Below are 19,963 nucleotides of genomic sequence, written 5' to 3'. Positions count from 1 at the left end.
AATGATGAATGAAAACCTCAGAAATCCCAAGTCATTTATTGAGAATAGGAACAATTCTGTTAGTTTTCACATTACTAGGCTGTATTTTTTGCTAGTGCGAACTTTTGCTTGTGTGACTTAATTTACAATGTAACAGGGACATATATTTTCTATCAGGTCTGGTTTAGTGTAATACACATGGTTTCATCTGTCTTTTCAGTAGAAACACTAAAAGTCTGAAGAAATCACAGATGATGGCTTCTGATGCCAGTCATATGCTGGAAGCAGCTTTGGAGCAGATGGATGACATCATTGCAGGTATAACAATGTTTTATTTTACAACAAACTATTTTGAGATTTAACTGCATTTGTCTTTTCCCTTCCTGCAATTTTCCTCTTTGTTTTTGTTTGGTTTTTTTACTTTTTCATTATTGTTCTCTATTTGTCAAGTTCTCTGTGACACACAGATTTCTGTGGTTCAACAGTTATGTGAAGAAAATTTAAAGTAAAATAAAGGAAGAAAACTCACAATCCCGCCTCAAACATGTGAACATTGAGCTAAGATGGAGTTACTTGGCTGTAATGCCATATGGTAACTTAAACATTCTAATTCATGAGGTAACATTCTATATTGTATGTGTTAGGTTTTTGGTTTAGTTTGTCTTTGGAAAGGGTTTTCACCAAGGCTTCCAGTCAGCTGGATAGTATATATCTGTGTTTTACACACACACACAGATAGATATATATGTCTCTATTTAAAAATATACATAATTTTATTTATGATGTATATATTTAAAATAGCTTAGCTATTAGTTGCCTTTATGAGCTAATGAGTTAGAATGTGTATCTTTTTTTTGATATTTATATCTAGGAATGGAACTATGAATTTCTTTTTACACAGCTGTCCACTAGAAAAGGCATCTGATACAAGACAGAATTTGCTGTGCTCTCATGGTGAAGCAATTAAAAAGACGTTCTCTCAACATTGCAGCATCCAAGAAGAGAAGTCGATTTCTGTGGTTAGGACTCGGTAGCCTTGGGGTTTGTGCTCACACACCATTCAGTATGAGCTCCTAAAAGAAGTATCTGGGTAGGGCCATGATCTCACTTGTGCATAATGGGAAAGCATTCACTAAAGCTTTACAAATTTAAATAGTGACACCCATGCTGTGCCTTAATTTTTTTTCCCCTCATGATGAAGATGACATCAGCCTTCTCCTTTCTTTTCCTGAAAGCAAAACCTCATTCAAACAAGATTTTAACCAATAGAAGTTAATTGGGATTTTATTTTTTCACCTCTTATAAAACACATAGACAGGGAAGCCTTTGCCTTCCCTCAGTTATGTAAAGAGAGAACAAGAAAAGCAAGTCTATAAGAACTATAATTCATAAACTGAGAAACTGAAATAATTTCTTAGCCATTGCAAACATTGGGTTATGATCCTGGTTAGTGCTATAAAAGAGACAAAGTAACATAGAAGTTCATGTCCTTTTGATTATGCTATGGAACCTGTGCTCATAAATCACCTGCATATATCTGGACATTTTAATGCAATGTCTGTCTTCTGTGAAGACTTATATAGCCCAGCATACACTAATTCTTCAGAAAAATCAAGAGAAAGAAAAACAGACATATTCTATTTAAATTGATCTTCAGATTAGACACTTATTTTCTCCCAGGAGTTGTCAGAGCTTTGTGGTATGTTTTCATTTGAAGGAAAGGGTTAGAAAACTTTTAATGATTTTGAGGATTTTCAGGTTGGGCATTCCATAGGGTTTCATCTGCTTCCATCTTTTCCATTAATAGATCGTGCTTCCAACATATCTCAAATTGTCCAGTATTTCCTATTACAAACAATAAAAGACCATGTATTTAACAAACGGGTCTATCACCTTTCTTATCTGAGCAGTGCAAAATCAGTTTTATTTGAAGATGCCATTTCATATTCCCTTCAAAAAAGTTTTGCAGACTTACAGTCTATAGGTTTTCACCACTAAAAGGATAACATTGCTACTCAGTAGCACTTCCATGAATGGAAGCTCTGAAAAATGCTGGTTGTGAGGCTAGTTCAGGGTAAGACAACGGGTGTTTACTGTTGGATATTTTTTTCACGGTATGGAAAGATAGCCTTGTAATATATCGCATAACTGATTAAATGGCAATATATGACTGCCTAAGAAAATAACTTATTTCTTCTAGTTTCGTAGAAATATAATTAAGTTCAGAAGACAGGTTTGATCTTTTGTTGTTTTTAATATTCTTTTCCTCCATTTCTTTTTTAGATTGATTGTGCCCATGACTTTTGGGGGTTTAAAGTTGATAAATAAGCAAGAGAATAATTTTTTCCAGGTTTCCAAACAGCATTGCTTTTACTTTCCTCACTTAGTTGCCATGATGGTGAAGACAGTGATAAAGGGAAGCAAAGCAAATGATTTAAGAAATATTCTGTGTGAATCAGCAGATTGCACATCCTATTCACAAGTGTTTTGTGGTGATGCTGGTGCCAAAGACCTAAAACAGAAAGATTCAGGCATGCTAATGGTCTATAGAGTTTGTTTCCACAGTGCGTGGAAAGGCCATGAACAAATTCGCAACCTCTTCAAGAAACTTCACCTTATGACTTCACATTACTTACTTTAATGTCCACTGATATTCAGTATAATATGGAAAACAGTCTTATATAGAGGTACCTAGTGGGGAAAAGAACCAAGATGTTTCCCAGACAGTGCATCTGTCAAGTCTCATCAATGTTAATTGAATACTTCCCATATGATTTCAGAGTTATATTTACCTGTAGCAATAAAAAATCAAATTGCTTTATTCCTTTACTTACTTTATAGTTATAAAGTAAAAGCTCGATTGAGTGGGAAGGTTGTTTACCTTGTTTATTTATTTATTATTTTCCATTACTAGGAACAGATAACACATTTTAAGACAGTTTGACTGAAGTCTGTAGCTGTCGTTCTCCTCTAGGTAATGTTCTGTGTGTTCCAGAACTGTTTCTTGAACATTCTGTTATGATTGAAGGACCAAATCTATCTGCTGGAGCCTATGCTTGGATATGTTTATTATCCCAATTAATCTCAAATTGAGGAACACAGTAATTATTCAAGTTTGATTCTCTCTTAATTCAATCCACTAAGCTTCTGTATGCAATTTGGGCAGGGACTGGAAACCAGGAATGTTCTCTCTTCCTGTGTGGTGAGAGAACCAAATACAGTAGGAAACTCCTTCAGAAGGAGGTTTGTCACGAAACAAACTGGGACCAAAAGTCTTCTAACTGCAGATTTAGATATACCAGATTCTGCAAATATGGGACAGATCATCTGCGCAAACGTAGCTGCTCTTAGAGTAGACTGGGACTGCTCCAAGAGTAGACTTGTTCAGAGCTTGTGCTATTTCAGTTCACTGTGTCCAGATTCTGTAGATCTCTAGGCAGCACTGAACTCAAAGGCTAAAGCTAAACTTTGTGAGTTTTGGCAACTTATGTAGCTGATGAAAAATGTTTCCTCTAGCATGAGGCCTGAGTGGATACTAGGAGAGTTATGCTCTTCTCTTGCCCTCAGAAGCCTTTGCTCTATGCACAAAATGAGCATTAATCACTATTTTAGAAAAGTGAGAAGTCTGGAGATGTGTGATTTGCAGTGGTTAATTTTTGAAGCTTGAGTAGATGTGTACATATACACATGCAAAACCAGCATTCTCTGTTTAATGAGAAAACAGTCCTTATTTTTTTTATTAGCTGTAGTTGTTATTAAAATACGAGATTGTGGTCTTGTCCTTTAAGGTAAGAACTGGCGTGCAAATACATATTACAAATATTTACAGATTTGCAGTCCTACTTTGTCTTCTAATTTAAAAAGTCATACCCCTTACTCCAAATTATTATAGCTCATACATGATTCTCATTAATCCAAATAGAAAGTTTCACTGTAGACCGTGCATCTCAGTGCAATACAAAATATATTACTGTTAGAGTGCATAAGAGTAGGATTATGAAGCAAGATGAACAAATTGAATTTCATTTGGCTTGATCAAATTTGACAGATAGGTCCGTGTTCCCAAGTCTTTTATGCTTCAGTACATCTGTACTGATAACCCACCCTCATAGCTACATAAATTAGGCATGCTAAATGATTAGTCTTATTTGACTAAAATAGCAAAAAGGGCTAATGTGATTGTCAGTGAACATGACTTATCCATTAGCCAGAATGACTTGCACTCCAAACAGAGGCTTTCTCTAAAGAAAGCGCCCATATGTCAGACCTGTCTATGTATTCTTTATTTGAGGTGTGTGACTTGGGCATTGCTTCCCTCTGAGGCTGGACCAAGTAATTACTTTCCCTTTGATTCGGCTTGTACCCATTTTTTAAAATGTTTCTTTATAGAACTCTAGATTTTGATTATTTTTCTTTGCAATATATCATATTGAATTAAAATAATTTTTATTTTACTTGTATTTTATATCAAACTGCTTTACTCTATCGGCAAGCTGGAAATCCTATATTTCCTTTTGTGAATAATTACTATGATGGTAAGATCTAAAAACTCCTGTCACAATATTACAGTCTGCTGCAGCTCCAGAATCTCTTCAAATTCATCAAGTAATCAGTGTAATTATTGAGCTTCGTTTTAACCAGAGCTCCTGCAATTGTTGCCTACTGAAAACTAATGAGAAAGTTAAATGTGTTGTCACATGGGTGTGTACTGATATTTCCATATAAGTACTGAAAGATTAAAAACTATAAATAATCAAAAAGTTTTTCAAGAAGCTGTCCAAGAACTAAGCATGTTTAAATTCCCTTCTCTTGAGGTGGCGGAAAGCTTGTGTCCAGTTCATGGCTTTGGCTGTATGCTACAAACCCAACCACTTCCCACACCCTTGCTGAAAAAGTGGCCTTAACAGGAAATTATACTTAAGAGAATAACAAGATTTTAATTCAAGTTTAATATATTTTCGTCATGGGATCTATTTGCCAGAATTTGAAGGAGGACCTATTGGGGGGGGGGGGGGGGGGGGAGGTGTGTTTGGTTTTATATTATTTTTTTCTATATAATTTTATTATGAAAACAATAGAGTTCAAGCTCCAGAGCTATGCTAGGTCCTTGAATGTGTTAGATTACTAAGTCATTTCTAGTTAAGTGGTTAGAACTTGGATTACAAATGTAGGAGTGGACAAAAATACTAATACTCTCATTTGAACCCCTTTGGATGATTTTTAAGGTTTTGTGGAATAAGATTTTTCCCTGAGTTCCTACATAAATAATAGGAAATCAAAGTATTTCCTAGTGGCCTCATCCTTTACCCGAGAACAGTCATATACATCACCACAGGATTCATTCAGAATGTAAGGACTGGTTTCATAGTACTTTAAGCGAAAAAGATGGATAACTCTGTCCTGCTTCATAAGGAGTTGAAATTGTCCAGACCAGACAGAGAGCACTTAATCCTGTTTTTTGTGGTGTGTGTTGGGGGGTTGAGTGGGTCTTATTTGAAATACACGCTGGGTGACATGCAGCTGATGAGCAGTACAAGCCTCTTGCAATTGTGTAGAATTTTACAGAATAGCTTCTGTATTTTCTTTTCAATTTGTGTACTTCCCAATGGCTTTATATTTTCATCATTTTTGTCCTATTCAAGCTTCACAGTATTTTCAAATTCAAAAGTTTCTATAGCAAAGGTGTATAACTTTTTATCATTTTAATACAGAGATCTTTGTAGCATTTCCTTTTAGAGGACTGAATTGACACAGCCAGTTAAAATAAACATGAGAGAAACAGAATAGTTTAAATAATAAGCAACTGCTTTCGGTATAGATCAGAGTAGCTGAACAGCAACAGCTGCAGTGGTTTTTGTGTATATTCTAAATAAATTGTGATTGTGTTAATGAGCTGTGCTTCAGTTCTGATTAGTGTATTTTCATTTTGTTTTCCCTTTTTTTCAATCATTTAAGCACTTTTTTATGAACAAAAGAAATAAAATATATCTATCTTGTCGTCTGTCTTGTAGCTGCTATGCATTAAGGTGAGCATTTGTGAAGTTCTACTATACAAAATACTATAGTGACTTATCTAGAGCATATCTATGCATATATCTTATAGTAACAGAGATATGAAAAGGAAATTAAATAATAAATTACTTTAAATCAGGTCTTTCATAGAGAAATATCTAACTTCCTGTCATAATAGTTACAGAAAATTATGTATCAAGAATATTGTGAGGGGAAAAAAGTACAAAAGTAGTAACCTTTAACTATCCTGGAAATTAAAGTGGAAAATATAAAACCTCAAATATTTAAGGTTTATAATTTGTAGTTCAATATTTATCTTTATTGTATAACATTTCTCATAGCTTGTTAGATGCTGACATTCAGTTTCAGATACTTAACTTTGGGAATGCTAATTAGCTAATTCCTTAGATGTTGTCAGCACTTTGAAAATATAGCAATTCACTGTCTTTCTATTTATTTAATCCATAATTTTTCATGCCAGTTGTCTGTGGCCTTTATTTTACATTTGTTAATGACATCTAAGACACGGCCTCACAAACTGTGTGCGCACTTGAATAACCTTTACAGCCATTTGATACTGTGTTTTGCAGGGGCTTTACAGAGACCGTAGCCTTCAGGTTAAGATTTTGCGTAACTATTCAGGTGCACGCTTGACCTGTGTTTTAAAAGCATGTGGAAATCACGGCAACTTGCGTGTTGATTGCACGTGTGCAAGCATTTTCTACTCATTCCTTACCCAGGGTTACCAGAGCAACCTGAAGTTTGGAATTTCCTCAATTTTGAGTGCTTAACCTTGCAAGAGGTCATTATAGCTATTTGGGCTACTGTCCCAAAACATGCTTCCCATACTCTCACTATCCCAAGCATGTTTTCTCACAGATAGTGGCGGTCTGAGCACAAGATATAGTGAAGACTGCCTAAATTCTGTTAGTAGTATTGACGGAGTCCCTCTGTAAGCAGGGCAGTACTACAGAATCTTATGGAGCTGAAAGCACTGAGAATTTGTTTTCTATAAACACTTTTACAAAAATAGTTGCTTAATATTGTTTTGTATAAGACGAAGTTGTTCTTTGAAGGTCCAAGTCAAACAGTGGTGTACTGATCCAAGTAGGTCTTTGACTTCCCTTACCCGTGTTCCTGCTTTTCCAGTAAAAAAAAAGAATTAGAAGTTTTCTTGAAAATAACATTGAAGATTAATTCAAAATGGAGAAATCTTTGCAACTGAAATATGTTTCTTTAAATTCCTTATCTCTGACTAGAGATAAACAGGTCTGTCAGTATAGAACAAAAAAATAGTGATGTCCTAGACATCTAAATCAACATACCTAAAATGCAGTACTGCATAGTGTTTATGCAAAACAAAATCCATACATCATAGGTATTTGTATTAAGTTTTCAAAAAGGATGGAAAAGAAACAGAACTGTGGAAAGCTGCAGATACAACCTGTAGCAAAGAAAGGCGATTAAACCATGATGATTATAATCACATAGGACCGAAAATCTGAGACACAAAGGTTCTTTTGTGGCTTATGACGTGATCTGTTTTTCAGTACATGAGTCACTCAGTTGTTTAACAGACTAGTGGACAGATTTCTAAGGTTTAAATTTAAGCAAATTATATCAAGCACAAAACATAGAATACCAGGTTGGAAGGGACCACAAGGATCATCTGGTCCAGACTTTCCTGGCAAAAGCATGAACTAGACAAGATTTCTTTAAATTCAAAATCATAATTCTCAACTTCCTACTTTTAGGCAATTAAATTGATTTGAAAGTATCTTTAAAAAGAAATGAAAATAGCGTAACCTTTATAAAACAAGATGCCTTTATTTCCTCACAAACTGACTGCTCTTATCTTCCCAATGCTTTCAGAGATTTTTTTTTTTTTATTAAACAGTATGCATGTTACTAGTAGCTTACTACTGCATACTACAAACAATTCTGGATTTTTTAATATAAAAATAATAATGGAATACATTAAAATATGTATTTGTTGTCTCACAACACTGCTTTAGACTACTATCGAGGGTTTTGATTGCGGGGTGACAATAAGACCCTGGCAGATGTATTGTTAACCTCCTCTCCCCCGACACACACTTCCCCCTTCCCACTCAGGCCAGGCAATCGGGAGGGAAAGGACAGAGAGAAGAGAGTTGGAAAAATTAAAAATGTTTTACTAATGTTACTCATAAGAATAGAGAAAATAACACAAAATATACAAAACCAATCTTGAAAGCCTCAGCAACTGCAGAGCCGGCACCCAAAGTCCTGGAATGGACTCTGCAGCCAACCGGAGCTGGATTCAGTTTCTCACTAGGCCTCAGTTCGCAGGGATGACTAGCAAGGTCCTCTCCTAATGCCAGTCATAAGCAGAAGGGAAAAGGAAGAGACGAGATCCTTGTGATCTCCCACTTTTATATGAAGTATTCACATGAATGGAATGTTATACTCAGTTGGTCAGTTTCTTAGTCACCTGTTTCTTGTTGCCCCTCTCGTGAGATGTCCATCCATGCTTATCAATAACTTCACATTCCATTGCTGTGTTTACCAAAACATGTATCTGGTTCTCCAGGAAAATGCAGCTAATATGAAGGCTTTAGCTGACAGGCAAAGGAGGACAAAAGTGGTGCAAGTATTTGTTCTTCTTTGTCTTTAATAAAATGTGTTGATCCTGTTTTTCCTGTGTGACTGAGAATCTGCCTCAAATCTCCACATCATAGCTGCATAATCCATTTTCCTTTTTTCACCAGCTGTAAGGTTGCTTAGCTTGTGTTTCTGGCTAAGAGAGATCTTCATGTTGCAGTTGTATATACAGTACCTAATGTGCTGCACATCACAGCTCACAGTCTATAAGCATGTAAAAGAAAAAAGGTGGAATAATTACATAATTTGCATAAGAAATTATAGACAGGTCTTGAAAACTGTCTCAAAGATCCCACATGTGGTTGTAAAAGAAGTTCAGTTGGAAATCATCCAGGCTACATGAAACTTGCACCTGAATGTGGTCATTAATTTTTCTAGTCTTGGAAATTTTTTCCTAGGGCTTCCTGCTAATCCAGCTCAACAGTTACTGTTCCTTGTAGTTAAAGATCTAAAAGCTGAGATTTGAGAAGAAGCTTATATGAGCTATGATTCAAAACACACCAGTTGTGATGTATTTTGCATTACACTATTAAAAGGAAGGGTTGTATGAGCTACCTCTTCACTCCTTTGACAGAAGGCAAAGGGACAAGGAGGCTGAATTATGTCCCATCCAGACCTTACTACTAGTTTACATAAATTCACGTTTTCAAGGCTGTCTTCACGAGAAAGAGAGACTTGTGCTTCAAAGAAAATTACACATTGTAGTCTACAAGGAGAGAGGAAGAACTTGGACAACCTATATGCTCATTGAGTGAAAACTCAGGTAAAAATAAAAACAAAAACCAGGAAAGTTTTATAGCAGTATAATGACTGGCTGAAAGGCCAGAGAAAATGTATGTTTAAAATTTTATTCTAACCACTGTTGGTCAGATATCAAAACTGTTATGCTTGAGTAATTCAGCTTTATAGAAAACCATCCTTACTCTACTGTAGAAGTAGCTTTTGGGGGTTGTTATGGGGCTTTTGTTGTTTTTTTGCTGTTGTCTAGATGAAAGGAGTCAGCAGTTTTAGGAAAAGCTCTTTTTAAGTTGTGTATTACCAGGCTTTTTTTTTTTTTTTCTAAAACAGCCAGTTTTAGAGTGAAAAGACTGAGATAGTAAGAATGAATGCAGGGGATCAGAAGTTAAGGAGCAAGAAACAGTGAGAGATCAGAAAAGGTATCTATTGCTAAGAGTGATGAAAGGTGGGCAATGGATGAATGCATACGATGTAAGCTAAGGAGAGTGGATTTTCAGACTGGCAAGGATTTCTGCTTCTTTCTTTACTTCTGCTTAGTAACTTTTGTGAGTTACTGGTAGTGCTGTTTTTTGAACAGATTATGTGTTTGCTTAAAAGGAACATTTTTTTGAAGCCATGCAGTTAATTGCAAAGAACTTTGAACTCAAAAGGTGCTTGTGTGGTCAGGGTGTAGGAAATGTGTAACTTGAACTTTTTTTTTTTCTGCTTTCTTTATTACTTTTATTATTCTTTCTACCATACATGCAGCAACATTTAACCTCCTTCATTTGCTGTCTGTATGTGGAAGCCAGAGCTGATTGAGCTGATTGGAATGTCTTAGATCCAATACTTACTTTTCTTTCTGTCTTTGTTTCTTTCTTTCTTTCTTTGGTGGACATTTATGATGATTAATTGTATTCCAGTTTTACACTAGGAAACCATGGTGTTGAGTATTATATAAACATAATGACAAAAGGTTCCCCCCATGTGCTGTTGACCCCTGGAAAGACTGTGACTTACTCAAGGCTATACAGTGAGTCTTTTTGCAAGAGTTCAAAACTGTACTCATTTTTCCTGAGTATCTATAAAATTCTACTGCTTGAACGACATTCTTCTCCACTTCAGCTATCTATAATAAAGCTACACACAAATTAATCACTGTTAATGGTAGAGTATACTGGTAACCTGTAGTGTTCTGTTTGCACTGTGGCATGGCTTTTTTTGCATCAGTCTGCAAGAAGATCCAAATTCTTACTGTCTGGTGCTAAAACGTAATGTCCTTTGTAGCGTGATGATGTAAAGGTTTCAACTAATGCAAAGAAATATAATTATTTACTCCTACGCACTTTTACTTCTGTTTTCCAGGGTGTGTTCTTGTTCCTCTGGTGAGCAATATATATTCTACTTCATGTGAAACTACATGGAAAACAAATAAGAGAAGCAAGGCTTTGATTCATTTGAATTTGAGCAGTGAAACAGGAAGTTTTCTGAATTAAAATGCTGAGTTGAACTCTGCATTTCTGCTTTTATATCACTTCTTTACCTAGCATAAAGAGGAATTCTTCATTCTCATTTTCAGCCAGGAGAATAAAAGAGACTACAGTGGCAACCCAAGGCAAACCAGTTTAAAAATCATTTCACTAAGAAGTGTATGCGGATGTGTGATGGAGAGGTGTGAGGGGTCACGTTGTCTCAGTGATGCACTGAGATCTGTGGGCAGCTCCTGTTCCAGACAAGGAGGGTTGCTCAGGGGAGGGCTTTGTAACTTTTGTTGAGTACTCTGGCACCAACCCAGCAAAGTAAAGCACTTTTAAGTCCTTGCTTAATATTTTGGATCCCAGTGACTTGAAACTAGTGGAATTTGGATTGCTGAAAGCTAGAACCTTTAGCACTTGTCAGAATTATGCCTTCTATTCTCAGCATGACGAGGGTACAGATACCATTTGAGTTTTTGGTTGGTTTTCTTTCTGATAGTATCAGACATGGGTACATTCTTCTCTCAGCAGTGCCTGCTTTTTGAAGTCTAAACAGAAATCTTGGGTAGTACTGATATATATATATTTAATCATTTCTTTCATGGATAATAACCTCAGTTAAAGACTTAAAATTATGAATTAAATCAAGCCTTTCAATCTCTACTTCCTTCATTTAACTTTAGTTGGTACTAATCAAAGAGATGTTTTTCCTTTCAAGGTTTAATGGAACTAGTGCATATAAGAATTTACAGACAGTTCACTTGTAAGATCATTGCGTCTTTATTCATGTAAGCAAACACTGTGCTGTCTGTTTACTATTATTAGCTAAGAAAATTTTGAAGTATCTTTACAGACTTCTGCAGTTTAAAATCCTCTACTATTTATGCTCAAAATGAATTCCCAGTCATAAGTATGGGGTAAGTCATCAGATATTCCAGCTTTTGTGTGTTTTTAGGCAGTTCACAGAATCACAGAATGTCAGGGATTGGAAGGGACCTCGAAAGATCATCCAGTCCAATCCCCCTGCTGGAGCAGGAACACCCAGATGGGGTTACACAGGAAGGTGTCCATGCAGGTTTTGGATGTCTCCAGAGTAGAGACTCCACAATCACCCTGGGCAGCCTGTTCCAGTGTCTGGCACCCTCACTGAGAAGAAGTTTCTTCTGAAATTTAAGTGGAACCTCTTGTGTTCCAGTTTGAACCCATTATCCTTTGTCCTACCATTGGTTGTTACTGAGAAGAGCCTGGCTCCATCCTCATGACACTCACCCTTTATATATCTGTAAACAATGAGGTCACCCCTCAGTCTCCTCTTCTCCAAGCTAAAGAAACCCAGCTCCCTCAGCCTTTCCTCATAAGGGAGATGCTCATAAGGGAGATGCCCTTCGTTGCCCTGCGCTCAACTCTCTCTAGTAGTTCAGGAAACAGGAGTTTGCCATAAGGATGTCTTTCATTATTTTCTTCAATTGCATGTCTTTTGTTAGCAATGAGTAGAAAAATATTTCCTTCTTCTGACTTCTTTTTTATTTCTTATTTCATGAAAACTTGAATGGAGGAAAACTTGAGGCAGGAAAGGGAGAAAATATTAAAGATTATGACTTCTACTTCATACCTGAAGTATTGGTTGTGGGCCTGAAAGTTTGTGTGGTTTGTTTGAATTGTGTGGATTTTTGTTTGTTTTTTTTCTTTTGTCTGTATATAAAAAATATTTGTATAAATAACATGAAGAACGCTACAACAGAACGCTCCACTAAGTTTTCCTCATTCCTATCTTTTTTATATAGTCAGTTCATTGGAAGGATAGCTAGCAAAGCTGATCACATAGTAACTCTGGGTCATGTCTGCTTTTCTGATGTGTAAAGTACTTGTTAAGCAAACAGGAAAAAAAAGAAATAGTATGGATTTTTCAAAAAAAAAAGAGTGAGAAAACTAGTTTAAAAGTCGTAATGTCACAATAACCAAAGAAGCCACATCCTTAAACATGGCAGCAATGCTACTTGAGAAGGGAATGCCAGATTTCGGTTCCTGTGTGTATCTACTTTGGAAAGCAGTGAGCCACTCTGAGTGAACGAAAAGATTTAAGAGGTTATATGATCCAAATGGCTCTTACACAATCTGGAAATGTGCTATTTTTAGTTGCTAGGGTTTAATATTAATCTGCGTTAGGAAGTAAATAAACAGAAACAACAAAGCTGGCATAAGTAGCTGGGAGTATAGAAATACACAAGAAAACATCTTTTTAGTGCTTAGAATACTCAAATGCAGCAAACCAGTTAGGTGATCCTCTTCTCAGAAGGAAAAAGTCAGGAAGACAAGGTGATTTACGAGGTGAAGTTGTCTTGTGTAGCAGTCTTTCTTTGTAGCACCGGATATTGAAGAAACTTTATCTCGGACATGGTCTTAGCCAGAAATTAAGATGAGATCTCACACTTGAGGTATTAAAATAAACTCATATGCAGCAGAAGTCCACAGAACCAAACAGGGAATATTCTGAGTTTGAAAAGAAGTTAAGACTATACGAAACACGCCAGTAGTGAAAACAAAGAGTGTTGCTTTAAAAACAATAAAATAAGATAAAAAATAAAATCCCTACTACTGAGCCTTGCAAAACATTGGAAATTTCTAGGGATGTTTTTTCAATGTTTAAAACAACCAAACAAAAAAAATATAAATCACAGAGTAGAATTCAAACCACACAATTTTTTGCAAAGATAAATGATGTGATAGAATTCTTTGAGTCATTAAGACCGTAGTTCATGAACACCTGGTTAATATTATTTAGGATTTCTCAAAAATTTTGCATAAATGGTTCACAAAATGAGAGACAGAATATGATCTCCAATCAAAAACTGATTGAGATGGGAAACATAATTAGGATTAAATGATCAGTTAGCATTTTGGTTAAAAGCTCATCTAGGTGCTGAAGTCATTCCAGTGTACGGAGACCTAGAGTGTCAGTGTATTCAGAAGTGATACTCAGGTATTTGTTGTGTATCAGACTATACATAAAATGAACCATTGGGTTCAAACATAATTTGTAATGTCCAAATTGTGGTAGATAAATAACTATAGCAGGCAAACTAACATTGATTAATTCGAAGTAGTGTTCATTCAAGAGGAAAATTTGAATTACTTATATGTTTTGGCTTCAAATTAGACACATCTGCTCAGGAAAAAACTTAGCAAATAATTTTAAAAGGTGAAGATTTCTGTTCCTTTCATAACTAAGATGTGAATAATGTTAAACACAGGAGTAAAATTAAAAATAGTGTGGAGATTATTATAATCCCCTTGTGCAGATCAATGATACAGTCTTCTAAGGAATACTGTATGCTGTGTGGATCCAACATACTCCTGTAAAATATGTTACAAAATGAAAGGATGAGACAAGTATAATAAGAATGATCAAAATCCTAAGAAAAATATTTCCCGTGAAGTCAAATAAAGAGGAAAAATTTGATTGTTTATGCCAGAGGAACAGGAATGAAGACATGAGTATAATCTGTTATGTACATGAGGCAATGAATTGTGAATAAAAACTGTAAAAAGTAGAGCAAATAGAAGTTTTCTACCCGACCAGTTCCTAAAGAAACAAAGGGATATCAAATAGAATCAAGATCTGAAATTCAGGACTCATTGTAGTGCGAAGTTCATTGAAACGCAGATTATTAAGACAAAAAGATTTGGTGATGTTAGAATTTATGTTATTTATCATTCTTCCATCAAGTGAGATATGTTTGCTGTGCTTATTGTTCTCGAGAAAATAATATTGGTGCTGGAGTGCTGGCAGGAGGGAGATGGTGTAATTTAGAGAGGTATTTGTAATTTAGAGAGCTAGCAAACTTTCATGAACCTTTTTTATTGCTAACTTTTTGGATTTTGTTCTCTGTGGGAGGGGTTTAAACCTACTCAAGGTCACATATTTTTCTAGTTCTGGTGACAATCTATTTTCATCTAAGTTTCTTGTCAAAGGACTGCATCAATCTTACATTGCTTAATACTGCTGTGTGGAGACTTCTAACTATGTAGCTGAGAAGTTAGTGACATCTCATGGTAACCATGGAAAATTACAGGCAGTTTGTGGTAAGGGTTTTGTATTCGTAATTTAATGGACATTGCAAATGTTTCCTAACTAAAAAATATTTTAAATATGCTTGTACATACCTCTCCAGTGTTTGTTATTTATTTAGAGACTAACTCAAGTATTTCCAAGCCTGAAATACACACATTTGTCAGCATATGAAGCCTGAAAGTTGTAGTGTGTGGAATCTATATATTTTTCACTTACAAAACAATTATTTAATGTTGTCTCTCCTGGTTTTACTTGTTTTAGGTACAAAGTCAGCTACAGAGTATGCTAATGGTGGTTATGATATTGTGTCACCTGCTCCATCAGTATACTTGGGCACATTTCAAATTTTGCATCTCCTGGAAGATCTAAAGATGGCATTGGAAATGCTAGAGGATCCTCAAGAGAAAGAAGCCCTGCGGAATCAAATTCCAGGGGCCACAGCAGTGTGTATACGGGAATGGCTTGAAGATAATCTGGTGAGTAGTAATTTAAAACTTTTCCATTTTGTTTGCAAACACCATTGATTTAAGTATTTTGATACTTCTGTTATTTTTGTAATAACTGAAATCCGCATCCTTAGGGAACCGCAGGGGATGGCAGCAAACATAGAAAGCTAAAGATATTACCACTTCATGTGCTGATTACTAAAACAATGCAGATACAGGAGTATAAGAAGCTGGTAGCAGATCTTGTGTTTCCTTGGTGAGAGAAAATACAGTAAAAATGAACTACTGAAAAAGTTACATTTTCTGTAGGAGTTTTTTTTGTTTGGTTGTGGTTTGTTGGACCTTTTCTGGAGATAACAGACAGTTTTATGACTAACTAGTTATAAGACTTTTAATTTGAAAACTACCTATCTAGAATATAGTGGCATTGTCCATTGAAGGGACAAGTAGGAAAAACATGGATAATTCTGTGCTTTTCTTTGCTACATTTCCTTTACCATTAACTATCAGTATTATGAATCTCCAGAATACCTTGTACACCAGGCAATGGTAGCAGTAAAGCTCTAACTTCTGCATGTGAGACATTCATATTGGGATAGATGAGGAATAAACATTTGACTGTATTGGAAAAGATGGAGGCTCACCAGGTGAAAAGCAGATCTTTGGACAGACAGACCTTACAAAGAAAAGACCCATTAGATGCAAAGGAGGAGAAACAGCAGGTCCTGCCAGAACACTCCTCTGCACCAAACCTGCCTTTGCAAGTGAATGGTGGTTTCCTAAAGAGTAAAAGCTATTTATCGCTTTCTCAACTTCACATAAGTTTTCTAGACAAATGGATTTTCTTCTGGCTTTATCAATGCATGTTACTTCTATGTAATTGTGTCTGTAGCTTCTGCTTTTGCTTTTATTTGCCAACTGCTGGTTTGTCGGCGTTCTCCACAGAGCGCGTTGTCTATAGCTGGGAAGTCCTGTTTGGGACTGTATGAGAAAAAGGAATGAGAATTTGGTACCAGCTTTGAAAGCAAAAGGTGGAGGCAATGTTAAATTGGATTTATAGTGTTCAATTTTGAGTCTGGAAGCCCTGGAAGGTCTCTGAGGCAGAGTATGAGCACACAGCAGTAGTTGGGATTGCAGGTTTGAGGACAGAAGGTGACTTGAATGTTCTTTGTGTTGTTGGTTTGTATTGGAGTATCATCTAGAAACTAGAGCTCAATTGTACTAGAATGGGAAAAGTAACTTCTGCAGAAAAGTGCCCCTTGGCCTTATAATTCAAGTAGCTTTGCAGCTTTGGTAATTGCCACTTAGTGTGCTGAACTACACCTAGTGTTTAAATAAACCAGACTGTGGAGTTTATCCATTTGATCAGCTTTGAGGTGCATTGGCTTTTTACTACTCAGTCAGGAACTTCTGTGATGATGACAGATGCCATAGCTGCTCTCAATACAGTCTTACCTTCCTTCATTTCCATAGTACCAAACGTTGGAATTTATCAGTCATCAAATATCACCAAGTTGTGTTTTGTGGGGTTTTTTTGTTTTGTTTCTGTTTTATGGGGGGTGGTGTTTTGTTTTTGTTTGGGTTTTTGGTGAGTTTTGTTTGTTTCTCTTTGTATGGTTTGATTTGTTTTTTGGTGAGGGTTGAGGGTTTTTTTAAACATTTGTAACTGTTATTTAGTCTGTCTGCTATAGATGTGAATACGAAAGATGTGGGAAAATTTACATATGCCTAGATTGTGAAAATTTTAGACATCATGTTTCATACCTGATACTACCCTGATTATTCCCTCTTTTGAAAACATCTGCTTCATTCCTTTTTTTTTATGGAACCATTGGTAGGCATTTGGTGTTGCAGTGATTTGGTGGAGTTGGATTTTGTGCTTACAATCTACAATCCTCTAAGTAAAAGGAACACCATTTGTGGAACTAAAGGTGTGCTTCTCACAAAGGCTTCTTTTTGCATGTCTGTGGTCAGGGATCTGTGAACATATCAGGTTCTTGAGTTTACAGTATAACTGGGCACAGTAATTGTGCTGCCACTGCTTTCAGATAGATGAAATGGGTTTGACAAGGTTAGCGCTGAATTTAGAAAGATTACTACTACATATCATAGAATGAGGATTTAATAGTTGCTGGAACTGTGCAAATCTTCTGACAAAGCTAAAATGCAATAAAGCATCATTAATTATGGACTTTTAACTACTTAAGAACTGTATTGAAGTTTTTGCCTCGAAGTGAATGTCTGGAGTGTTTTACATGCTTTACAATTGTGAATTCTTTGGCCTTAAAAACAGAACAAAAAGACCTGAGCATTACCATGGAGAGTTCATATAAACCAATTTTGTTTATAGTTTCAATGCTTCCTGTTAAATATTTTAGTATTGCAAGTCACCACAGGACATATCACAAAGCAGGTAGTAATTTCAGCATTAAAAATTAACTGCTGCAGTAGCAACTGACTGTGTTTGACTTGATGAGCTATGAGAGAATGTATTTAGTTATAGTTTCATTTCATAACTCTACCCCATTTTTTTTTATGCTATACATCTTTATGGAACTCTTTTCTGAGTAAAGAGGAACCCTAGTGTTCTTACAGTGGTCCTAAAATTACTTTAAACCTGAGTGAAAGAAAGCCTTATTTCCAGGGTCACAAAACATGATCTTCCTTCCAGCAGAACATGTATATTTAAAGCAAGTCACTTCTCCACGTATCTTTATATACTGACCCTTAAAGTGCTGATTCTTGAAACCTCATTAGTATTTTCCTGATCATGTTTTTTCTTGGAAGCCTAATTCTTAAAATCTAAAAGTGTTCTAAATTTGAGAAAACAGGAAGAAGAGCAGAAAAAACAGTAGGGGAATGAGTTCTAGAACTAATTTGTTAAAATAATTTTATTTGCCTTATGATATATGCTGTGCTTTGTCTCATTTAATTCTCTGTGGTTTTTTGAAGTGGTAAAACCAGGCTTTTTAGCAGAAATATGATAAATTTCTTAGAGTCTTTATTGCCATTTGGTCACAATTAACATTCAGAAGACATTGTTTCTACTGCATGTTAAAATCAAGGAATTTCCCACCCCCCCCAGTGGCTTCACAGGGACAGGAAAACCCCAGTTCAGAACTCTGACTTAAGTGGAGCTTGTGAATTTTGAAATTACTTCAAAGCTTTCTGTTAAGTGTGTTGTTAAAGTGCTCCGCTCAAACGTAATCACTGGTCTCTTCATTTCACTTTTGTCTAAGATTCATTTTACAGAGCTGCTGAACAGAGACAGAAAATTACTGCAATACAGGGCATTTCAATAGACTTGAAAACTTGCTTTTATGAAAGTATCAATAGTATTTTTCAGCAACAGCTGAGTGGGAAGAGAATATGTTCTGAGCAATGCCAGTTAGAGCCAGTACACTTATCTGCTCGTCGATTTGACTGTGGGACTAGTCAACTGTTGAGAGCTGCGATGGAGCTATATATAGCTGAATCTTCCTATTGCCAAGTGGTATTAACACGTGTTAAATTGAAAATGGACCAGTAGAGCCTGCTTGGGACAGTGTAGAAAAGTCGTCATTCTGCAAGCATTCATGTTTATTTTTGCCAACTTGAAACATTAGATGGATGTGTTTTCTGAGCAGTAGTCAGAGTTGGAAGTTGTATGACCCAGGTCTCCACTGTACTCCAGCTCCTTTTCAATGAGTTGATGATGCAAGGGAAGTCCTGAACTGGGAGATCTGGTCCTCTCAGAGTTCCCCAAGCATGTTAGAGCAATTCACAGCACACAAGAGACATCGGAGAAGTGTCTGTCATGTGTGCAGCTATTTATGAATACTAGAGAGTGTCTTGGAGACAGTGGAAAAGGGGTGTACACAGCTTGCATGGAATTTTTCTAAACCAGACCTACTTTTGTTGATGTCCTGTGGGGTTGCTTTGTCTGGGAGTCAACCCTAATATCTCTGACTATGACAGCAGAGGTGGGAAAATCTTCTCTGCATGAAGAACTAATAGAAGCTTAAAAGTGAGTAGGGCTGGTTTAGCTTTCCTTCTTCAAATGACATGGTGTGATTAGTTTTCAGCATTTTCTTTCACCCTTGTGGTGATCAGTAATGCCACCTTTAAACTACAATGACCAGACATGATTAAACAGAGCTGTGTTATGGCCTTAGGCTTAGAGTGCTCATGGAAGAAAGGTGTTACTCCTGTTATAATAGCAGGGCCTGTATTTTTATATGTTGTTTTCCAAGATTTCAAGGTTGTCTACCACCATATTGTGAAGTTTAGCCCAGGGGGCAATCCTCACCTACCTGGGCTGTTCACATCTTGATACTCACAGAGGAAATAGAGGACTGCTCTGTAGGAAGCCATGATTGTATACAGAAATTGCATGTTAGCCTTCACAAGGATTAATACGATTTATTCAGTTCCATTTATCTAAGACTCTTTCAGCTGCTGGCTTCAGTGCTTTCCTTTGCACCAAGTTAGTTCATCTTTCCTTTTGTGTCTAAGGTTATGCATGGTGTCCTTTTTTCATTTTGCACTATGATCTGTCACTAGGATTTCCAGCTGCATTGCTTTTCACTGATTTAAAAATAATACCCTGTATTACTGAGGAAGTTGATGAGACCTTCTAC

General features: G+C 36.2%; 1 protein-coding gene across 1 annotated transcript in view; it reads left to right on the top strand.

Annotated features, from left to right (window-relative positions):
* Positions 1 to 221: 221 nt before the first annotated feature.
* The window catches only part of PPFIBP2 (PPFIA binding protein 2), a gene marked incomplete at its 3' end in the record, with an annotated part of 85,425 nt that continues 65,683 nt past the window's right edge, over positions 222 to 19,963 (top strand). The window contains exons 1-2 of the mRNA XM_080344658.1: positions 222 to 297; positions 15,160 to 15,374. Of these exons, the coding sequence (XP_080200784.1) occupies positions 231 to 297; positions 15,160 to 15,374 (282 nt within the window). The 5' untranslated portion in view covers positions 222 to 230. The remainder of the gene's footprint in view (positions 298 to 15,159; positions 15,375 to 19,963) is intronic.

Source organism: Nesoenas mayeri, assembly GCF_963082525.1.
Source record: "Nesoenas mayeri genome assembly, chromosome: 5".
NCBI classification, from domain to species: Eukaryota; Metazoa; Chordata; class Aves; order Columbiformes; family Columbidae; genus Nesoenas; species Nesoenas mayeri.
Note: the sequence above shows the minus strand (reverse complement) of the source record. Positions and strands in the feature narration are given on the sequence as shown.